The sequence below is a fragment of the Neopelma chrysocephalum genome, unplaced genomic scaffold (assembly GCF_003984885.1).
Source record: "Neopelma chrysocephalum unplaced genomic scaffold, ASM398488v2 Primary Assembly neopelma1_134, whole genome shotgun sequence".
In the NCBI taxonomy this organism is placed as follows: Eukaryota; Metazoa; Chordata; class Aves; order Passeriformes; family Pipridae; genus Neopelma; species Neopelma chrysocephalum.
Genome location: NW_020897796.1, coordinates 231,559 through 241,117, shown reverse-complemented (window position 1 = coordinate 241,117; position 9,559 = coordinate 231,559). Strand labels below are relative to the sequence as shown.

At 55.5% G+C, this 9,559-nt stretch overlaps 1 protein-coding gene across 1 annotated transcript; it reads left to right on the top strand.

Annotated features, from left to right (window-relative positions):
* Positions 1-7,000: 7,000 nt before the first annotated feature.
* On the top strand, positions 7,001-9,310 carry EPOP (elongin BC and polycomb repressive complex 2 associated protein). Its single transcript, XM_027698895.1, has one exon. It carries the CDS (start codon positions 7,102-7,104, stop codon positions 9,244-9,246), a length of 2,145 nt encoding a protein of 714 aa, XP_027554696.1. The 5' UTR covers positions 7,001-7,101; the 3' UTR covers positions 9,247-9,310.
* The last annotated feature ends 249 nt before the right edge of the window (positions 9,311-9,559 follow it).

Below are 9,559 nucleotides of genomic sequence, written 5' to 3'. Positions count from 1 at the left end.
GGAATTCTCTGCTGGCTTTAAGATCGAGGCATGAAATCTCCCATCTACAAACTCGTTTTTCCTCTTTATCACAACTCCGGGGGGGTTGTTTTTTTGGAGGTGGGTTTGATTTCAAGACACACACTCCTCTGGGCCGCGGCAAAACCAGTATTTTAAATAATCGGAGAGGAAAATAACCTCGGAAAAGGGAATTTCTCCCCTTCCAGCCTCCCCTCGCGAGTCGCCGGCTTTACCAGGACCCTCCTCCGAGGCTTTTCTCCGGGATTTCTCCATGAGAAGGATCCCTCTTGGCGCTATTTAAGCTGTATTTGCTTAGGAAAACAAACAAACAGCTATTTTTTTTTCCCCCCCCGATCGGCGGTGTTTATTAGGGTCTAATTCCCTTCAGCTGCTCCGCAGAAAAATGTGGTTTTCTTTGTTGGGCGACGCTGAAAGGTTGGTTATTAGGAAAGATAGAAATAAAAGCCCGAAGTTTGGAAGGGATGTTGGAAGGACGGGAGCGTCTAATTCCCGAACCGGGACCCTCCAGAAAACCCACACGAAGGAGCAAAACCCACTCAGACGATTAAAAACCGAGTCCTTTCTCCATCCTTTCGGGATCTGCTCCCCGGATTTGTCTTAAATCTCCGGTTTTACCCGAAATCTCTTTTGTTTTACCCGAAATCTCTTTTATTTTACCCGAAATCTCTTTTGTTTTACCCGAAATCTCTGTATTTCAACCCAAAGCTCTCTCTTTTACCCCAAATCTCTCCAAAGCAAGGTTTAAAACCTTTTAAGCTCGGTCTAAGCAGCACCATTTGGTCTGAGCATCCTATTGCTCTTCCTAGGCCTCTCCGGTGGTTTAAATCCCGCAGTTTTCATCAAATTCCCCATTTTCCAGTATTTTTTGGGGTGGTTTCCTGCCGTTTGTTGTCGGTTGGTTGATTCGAGGGGGTTGATGTTTGGAATTTGTTTTAATTTTTATTTTTATGGGTTTTTTTCCCCCCAAAACCCGTGTTATTTTAAACAGAATTAAAAGAGAACGAGAGCAGCAGGGCCGCCCCAACCTGAGCCGTTCCCAAACTTGAATCCACTTTTTGTGTTTTGAAACAAAAGAGAAGGAAAAAAGGGATTTACGTCTTTATAAATTGTCCCTAAATACACCTTTTATTCGCACCTGAAGGGGGAAAAAAAAATCCCAAAATAATGGAATATTATTTGCATCCCAGCACAGATTCACTGGGAATTATCCCAGTTTGGTGCTGGCATATCCCAGTTCCACAATCGGCCACTTCAGAAACCTCTTATAAATATGAAAATTAATAAATACATACACTCAAATATTATTTTAGGATTTATTAAAATGTTATTAATTAATGATGAAAAGTGCCCCAAGTTTAGGCTGAGGATGGGGGGACGTTTTTAGGTGGTTTCATTGAATATTATTCCCAAACTGCTCATCGAGAAGAAAGGAGGGAAATCCTGAAAAATCATAGAACCATTAAAAAATCATAAAATTATGGAACCATTCAGGTTGGAAAAGACCTTTAAGATCGAGTCCAACTATTAATCTGGAAAAATAAGAAAGAAATCCTGAAAAATAACCTTATCCCGTGGGAAGGAGAAGGAATATCTCCGATTTTGAGTGCATCTGAGAGCATTTTAGCAATCCCTGGCTGCTGGCAGGGTAAAGATGGATCAGTTATAAAACTTCTCATCACCCCAAGGAGAAGGAGGATTTTTTTTTTTCCCATCTGTCCCTCAGGATGGGGTTGGATCTGCTCCTTCAGCAGCCTGTAAAATGTACCAGAGGCCTTTAAAAAGTCAGGGCACCGATGGTTTGTGGAAATATTTCCAGTATTTTTGGGAGAGCAACAGCCTCTCCCAAAATATTAGGGGTTTTCCCGGTGCTGGGCTGAGCTCAGCTCCTCTGCCCCCAGGTCTGTCACAAACTATTTTTGAAATTAAGGGGGAGGACAGGAAAAAAAATTCAGAATTTCAATATTTCCCTTGAAAACACCCCCTCGGATCCGAGCCAAAGGGCTTTTCCATCCCTTTTCCCGTCCTTCCCTGTGGGAGCACCAGGCCCATCCTGCTCCAGGAGACAGCGTTTAGTGTCTCCCGGGAACATTTTCCAAGGGGTCTCGTTTGTAGGGCCACGGCCAGGAGGTCCCGTCTTTAGGATTCTCTGCATTCTCTTCTTTAGGATCATTTTGGGCCACCTCGTTTTCTGGGATTTGTTTCTCACAGGACACGGGAGTAAATAAAACCTTTCCTCACCACGGGAATAATTTAGTTGGGCCAAAATTGATTTCTAATCACGTTTTTTTCTTCTCCTGGTGAATCTGATGGATCTCCCAAATTGCTGCTGCTCCGTGAATTCCCCCCGGCTCATTCCTGCTGGGAATCTTACTGGCACCCACTTTTTTCCTGCTGGCACCCACTTTTCACTCGGGTCTCCCCTCCCCTGCTCTCTGCTGGAGGTGTTGAATTTGGGAGAGTGTCCGAGTAAACCCACCCCCCACCCGACCCAATTCCCCCCCGGGCACGATCCCAACCCCCGCGGAGCAGCCCCGTCCCCCCACCAAAAAAAAAACAACCCTTTTTTGATTTATTTTGGGTTTCTTTCCATTTCTGGTGTCCTGGCACCGGATCCAACAGAAAACGAGGCACCGGGGAAACAACGTGGAATTCCCACGGGGGAAGCCCCGGCTGGAACCTGTGGGATCCACGTGGAAATCCCATGGGAAGCCTAAGTGGGATCGGCGGGACGGAGGAGCGGGGCCGACCCTCACCCCGCCCCGGAGCTCCTGGAGCCTGTGGGATCCACGTGGAAATCCCACGGGAAGCCCGAGTGGCATCCGAGGGATGGAGGAGCGGGGCCGACCCTCACCCCTCCCCGGAGCTCCTGGAGCTTTTGGGATCCACGTGGAAATCCCATGGAAAGCCTGAGTGGGATCCGTGGGCGGGAGGAGCGAGGCCGACCCTCACCCCTCCCCGGAGCTCCCGCAGCCCGCGGACACGCGTGAATCCCCCTCTTCCCCCTCCTCTTCCTCTTCTTCCTCCTCCTCCTCCTCCCGCGCAGCCCTCCGCGGGTGCGTCCGCGCTTCCGTGCCAGGCAAACCCGTGCCAGGCAAACCCGTGCCAGGCAAACCCGCACCTTTCCCGCAACTCCAACCCACGCGGGGAGGCGCGTGGGGATGAGTTTTACGGGAATAACCTCACCTGAGAAGTCCTCCCCTCTTTTATCTCGCTCCCAACTTCCCCCCGCCCCCGGGGAGCTTGGAGCGAGATTCCAGGACCTCTGGAATTGGGATATCGCCATATCCCCGTAACTTTTATCTCTTCCCGAGGGAACGACCAGCCCTGACAGGTACGAGGGTTGTCTCCCGGGTGGAGATTATCGCGGGCACCCCCGGGTTATTCTCCGCTGGCCTGGGAGGGTTGGAAACCCCCCCTCGACCCTCGGGAGCTGAGGTGCAAAAATACATATATATATATAAATATATAAATATACAAATCCATAAACACACAAACCTGCAGACGCACAGATATAAAAACATAAAATCGCACGAAAATACAGACACACAAATATTCAGTTACACAAACACGCGGATGTTCAGGTAAAGGCATAAACACCCGAATAAACGCACGGATACATCCAGATCCACATCCAGGCGCTGCCAGGTCTTCTGGCTGTGCCCAATTCCCAAAGCTGCATCCCTTGGGATCGGGGCAGCCCCGCCACAACAAGGGGGGACCCACGGAACATCCCAATCCATGGATATTTCCACCTCAGGCCTGCAGCCCTCATAAAAATAAACATAAAGGGGTGTGAAACCCACCGTCCACCTCATCGTGACCTATAAACTGATAAGCGGGAGGTGAAGGTGACATGAAGGGGACATGGGAGGTGACAGGGAGGGCAACGGGGACCCGCAGCGAGGTCACCTAGAGCGGGAACAGGGAGAATTTATGGTGCCACCAAAACGCTTTTGCTTGTGAACCACCACCCGCCCGCATCCTACCCACAGTTATATACACATATATAGGGATGTAAATTATCTATATGTCCCACGTCTCCCCACAGAGACATCCCCGCACACACGCTGAACTTTATCCCCCTGCCGAAATATCGCCTGTTTGTGCTCCTACGGACAGAGATTTCCTGGGAAATGACGTATCCATACATTCGCCTTCGGAGCCCTGTTTCCTCCTGACCAGCGCTCGGGGGGCTCCGGTTCCTCTCTAAACCCCCCCCCCCAGGCGATCGGGAAGAGTTTATTGCTCTGCCTGCTCTGCTCCAACTTGTATTTTGTCTCCCAGACCCCCTCCCAAGCCCCGCGGCTGCATCGGAGGGGGATATTCCCCGCCGGCTCCTTCCTCCACCCCACGCTCCCCTCCTCCAGTCTGGCACGGAGCAAAGCTCAGCCTATAGGTAAAATGGCTCTGGCTTTATGTGGAAAAAAAAAAAAGCCCCAGGATCTCCATTCTATTTGCGAAGGGAAGCTCCGGGCTGAGCCGAAATCGGGATTTTTTTTTTATTTGTGGTCCCTCGCGAGGAGCCACCGCGACGAGCTGCGGTGTCCCCCTAAAGCGGCCGCTTTCCGTCCATCGCGATGCGAACTCTCCCCCCTCCCCTCTGCCCAAACAAAGAGGAATTTGGTGTTTGTGTTGGCCGGCAGACCTTTACTCACAGGAAACTCTTGCCTGTGGAAAACGAGGGTGAAATGTGGTGGATTAATCTGGAAAACTGGGGGGGGGGGTTCTGCCCGCAGCAAGGCCGAGGGTGCGCGGGGGGCGAGCGCCCAAAGGTGCCGGGAAGGGGGGAAGCCCCCGCAGGGATCCCCCTCCCAGCAGAACCGATCTGGGCATCGGGGGGGTTCCCCTCCCCTCCGCCGGTAAAAGCAAATCAGGTGATCTCCGCTCCCAAATTAAAGGCGATGTCGGAGTTATTTTAAATTTTTTTACACGCACACTCAGGAATGCGCTTCCTCCTCCTCCTCCTCCTCCTCCTCCTCCTCCTCCTCTGGGAGTGTTGCTAAATCGGGATCATTTGTGGTTGATCGTACACAGGGTTTAACAAATTATTATTATCAAATTACTCCGATTTTGCCATTTGAACCGCACACCAAAAAAAAAAAAAAGGAAAAAAGAAAAATAAAAAAAAGGCAGAGGAAGAACTAAAAGCAACTTTTCATGTGGGAGACAGACGGGGCTTGAAAGGGAGCAGCGTGCGCTGCAGAGCTGCAGCTTCCCTTCCCCCAGAAAGGTTTCCGAGGTAACTGTTTCCCCAAAATTAGCCTCCTGAGCAGAGAGTTAAAATCCCTCGGTCCAGCCTCCGCGGCTCCACTCGCTCCGCTCAAGTAGCTTCAGGTTTATAAAGAAATCGAGGGGACGGGACAATGGAGCTGCGGGCTGGGTGAGGGCTCGGGGAGCTTTTTTTTTTTTCCTCCCCCTTTCCCCCTTTGGAAAGAGGAATCCGCAGCCCTGTTTTTTTTTTTGGGAAAACATCGCCTGGTTTGTAAGGCAGGAGAGAGTTACCAAACGCCGAAGAAATCTTGGGATTTAAAGTTTGAAATAAAGTTTAGCAGCGCAAAGGCGTGCGAGAGAATTTCCTTTTTTTTCCCCCCTATTTTTTTTCTTTTGCCCCTTATTTTTTTTCCCACATTTTCTTCTCTTTTTTTTCCCTTTTTATTTTTCTTTTCCATTTTTCCATTTTTTTTCCTTTTAAGAAAGAGTTTGGAAGAAAAAGATACGAAGTGAATAAAGACCGTGTGTGAGTAAAAAAAAAAAAAAGAATGTATAACTATCTTTACATTGCTTTTCTTTGCCGATGTTATTGTCGATCCCGCGCTCCAGCCCGTGCTCCTTCCAGCTAATAAATACAGTAATTGGCAATTAATAAGCATTCCAGCCCGGGCTGAAGGATGAATTGTCGCGGAGTCAATCGTTTTGAACAACTCGCTTAGAGAGGAATATCTTTCACGCTTTATTAAATATATACGTACACACACCCATCCCAGAGGAATCCAGATTTGGGAAGGCGCAGCGACCTCTTAAAACAACCCTACGTGGAGCAAAAAAAAAAAAAAAAGAAATATATATATAAATATATATATATATATATATAGCTAAACCGCGGAAACAAAGCGGAGGCACCCGCGCTGCCATCGCCTCGAAAAAACGGCGTAATTTTGAATATCTTATTTTTCTCTATTTTCGCAGGGAAGGAGCAGCCCGGGGAGGGCTCCATTGTGTGCGCGCTCGGGCGGGGGCTGCGCGGGGGCTGCGCGGGGACTGCGCGGGGCGGCCCCCCCGGGGCTCTGGGGGGTGGTGGGGAGGGAGGGGGGGGGGGTGTGCGTGTGAAATGTTGGGGTTTAATGACATCAGAGGCCCCGAGCGCCCAATCAGGGGGCGGGCGGCGGGTCCGGCTCGGCGGGGTGTTCCCCTAGAATATACCGAGCCCGCGGGGCCGCGAGTGCGGAGCCCGGGGAAGGTGGGAGCCGCACGGAGCCCCGCGGCTCCCCCGCCGCCCGGACCTTTCCCCCCCCCCTCCCCCAGTCCCCCGAACTCCCCCTTCCCCACCTCCGCCACCATTTTTCCGTGCCCCCCCCTCGCCGGTAGCTTTGTTTGTTTTAAGCATCTCAGCGGCTTCGCGCGGCCGAGCCGGGGGGGTGCCCGCGCTTGTTGATTCTCCGCTCCCCCCCCCTGCCGTCCCCCCCCCAAAAAAAAGAGATTATTTTGGAGGCGGAAGGTGGGTGCGCGGCCGCGGGTGGGGGCCGGCCCGGGGGGAGCCCGGAGGATGCGAGATGTTTGACTTCTTTATTTTTCTTTCCTTTTTTTTTGCCGGGGAGGGGGAAGACGAGGAGTCAAGCCCCGGTGCAGGCGGAGGAACTGGGTGTTCGGAAGATGTTGCAAACCATTGACTGGAGCGTTTGAAAGGGAGATCGACTGCTTTGGCTTTTTTTTTTCTCCTCTTTTCCTTTTTTTTTTTCCCTCCCCTCCCCCTTTTCCCCCTCTCCGGAGGGGTAGGGATGTGTGTGATCAGGGAGTGGAAACAAATATGTCCTTATTTTCAATGCCCCCTTTGAAAGAGACAAAGTAAATGCTCCTTGCAAAATGTTCCTGACCTGCGAAGGGACCTTCGGAATTGTTCCAGCCACCATGGATTACAATGGGGAAGCCAGGCCGGGGGATTTTCATGCCGGCTATCAAGAAATCGAAGGGATAAACTTGGGATACTTACAGATCAATGGCACCCAGATGTTTGCTCTGGCCCAGGTCCTCAGCGACCTGTTTAAGGATATCCCCAGGACCACCATCAGCAAGAAGATGGAAACCTTAAAGATCAAGAGCCGGCGCTGCGATCTTAAAGAGCTCCGGACCCTCAAGGCCATCAACTCGGTGCCCACCCGCGCGGTGAAATGCTCGCTCATCTCCAAGGCGGACCTGGAGGCTCTCTGCACCTCCTGCAAGAGCCTCAGCCCCCGCAGGAGGAAGAGGAAGAGGAAGAGCAAGAGGAGGGAGCAGCTGCTGCTGCCGGCCCCGGGGGAGCTGTTCCCCTGCCCCCGGCCCCAGCTGCTGCCGCCCTGCAGAGCCGGCGGCTGCTGCGGCCCCTCCGCCCCCGCCCGCCCCCGGCCGCCCCCCGCCTTCCCCGGCCCGCAGCCCTTCCACAGGGCCTTCCCGCCCCGGGGGGGCCGCGGGCTGGCGGGCCGGGGGGGTCTGTTCGCCGGGGTGCTGGCCGGGTACCCCCGCGACCTGGCCCTGCTGCATCCCGCGGCCGCGCATCCCGCCGCGCTCCCGGCCGCGCTCGCCCCCGCGGGCCGGCGAAAGAGGGGCCCCTGCTGCGCCAAGGGGCTCTTCCCGCAGGAGAAGGGGCCCGCGGCCGCCAGGAAGGGCCGCTCCTCCGGCTTCCCCGGCTCCAAGCGCCAGGGCACCTCCGCCGGCTACTCCAGCGACTCGGACTCCAGCCTGGACTTCGCCGGGTCCAGCCCCGCCACCTCCAGCGACTCGTCGGAGGAGGAGGAGGAGGAAGAGGAGGAGGAGGAGGAAGGGGACAGCTCGTGCAGCAGCGAGGAAGGCAGCTCCTCGGAGTCGGAGAGTAGCTCGCTGTGCAGCGGGGACTCGGTGCAGAGCACCCGGTACAGGCAGGCGGCTCTGCCGCGCTTCCCTCCGCAGCCCCCCCGGGAGCCCCTCGGGGAGGAGCGCCCGGCCGAGCCCCCCCCGAGCGTGGGCAAAGCCCTGCGCCCCGACCCCGACCTCCTCTTCCTCTCGCAGCAGCTCTGGGCCAGGACTTTGCGAGCGTCAACTTTGGAAAGTTTGAGCCCGGCTCCAGCCCCGGGCTCGGGGGCTCAGCCGCAGCCGGGGCTGTACGCGAAGCAGGAGGCCTCCCCTTCCTCCTCCTCTTCCTCCTCCTCCTCCTCCTCCTCCTCCCCCCCTCCCTCCCCGAGCAGCACCCCCGAGGGGGACCCGCAACAAAAGGAGGGAGGCTTTGGGGACGCGGAGCCCTGCGCCAAAGGGAAGGATTTGCACAAAGATGCCTCGAACAATAGAGCCTCGTTAGAACGGGCCGAGCGGCAAAGCGGAGCCTTAACCGGGCCGGCGCCTTCCCCAGAGGCGGCCCCGGGCTCGGTCCCGCAGCCCCCGGAGCTGGGGGGGAGCCCCGGCCCCGCGCCCCCCGGAGAGGAGGGGGAGCCCCGGCGGGAGCACTTTGACCGGCTGATCCGGCAATCCAAGCTGTGGTGTTACGCCAAAGGGTTCAACCTGGACGGGAAAAGTTTGCGGCACGGAGGGAGGCCGGAGCCCTGGAAAGGCGCAGAGCTCAAATCCCCCGGCTCCAAAAGAGCAGAGAGCCCCAGCACCTTGTCATCCAAAGCTTTGAGAGGCAATGGCTCGGAAAGGAATGCCAAGCGCAGACGCCTCGCCAGAGGCGCTGAGGCAGAAAGGCAACAGAGCTCCTCCAAAGGGAGGCCACAAAAGACTCCGAGGAGGAATGCCAAAAAGGGAAACACTCCCTGCAAACGCCTCGGCAGCGCCGGGCCAACCCCGCCTCGGAATTCCTTCAGCCTCATGGGCAACTTCCCCTGTATTCCCTCCCTGGTCGTGGGGGAAGATGGGGACCTGTGTCCTGCCTCTTCCCTCGGGGGCAAAAACTCCTGGGCTCTCTCCAAAACTCACCCGCTGTGGAGCTGGCACCTGGGGGGCAACGCCATCCCGGTGCCCCCCAGCCTCAAATTCCGGGGCTATAGCTTGGAGGATCTCTAAGGACAGCGGACAGCCCGGAGGAAAGGTTGACGTGCAACAGATGAGAGCGGGAGGGGCCCCGGGGCGGGGGGGGGGCGGCCGGGTCGGGGTGTCCCGGGGTGTCCCGGGGTGTCCCGGAGTGTCCCGGGGTGTCCCGGGGGTGGGGAGCGGGTCCCTCCGTCCCACCGAGCTCCGAGTGGGGAAGGGGCTGCCCGGAGGAGCCGTGTGAGCTCCGGGGGGGGTGCGGGAGCGTTCCGGGGGGGGGGGGCGGGGGAGTGTGTGCACGGCTCGGGTTTGGGGGGGACACGGGGGGGCCCCCGCTCTGTCTTAGGGG

Coding starts and splice junctions, on each gene's coding strand:
- EPOP (XM_027698895.1), top strand. CDS start 7,102: ATGTTCCTGACCTGCGAAGGGACCTTCGGAATTGTTCCAGCCACCATG.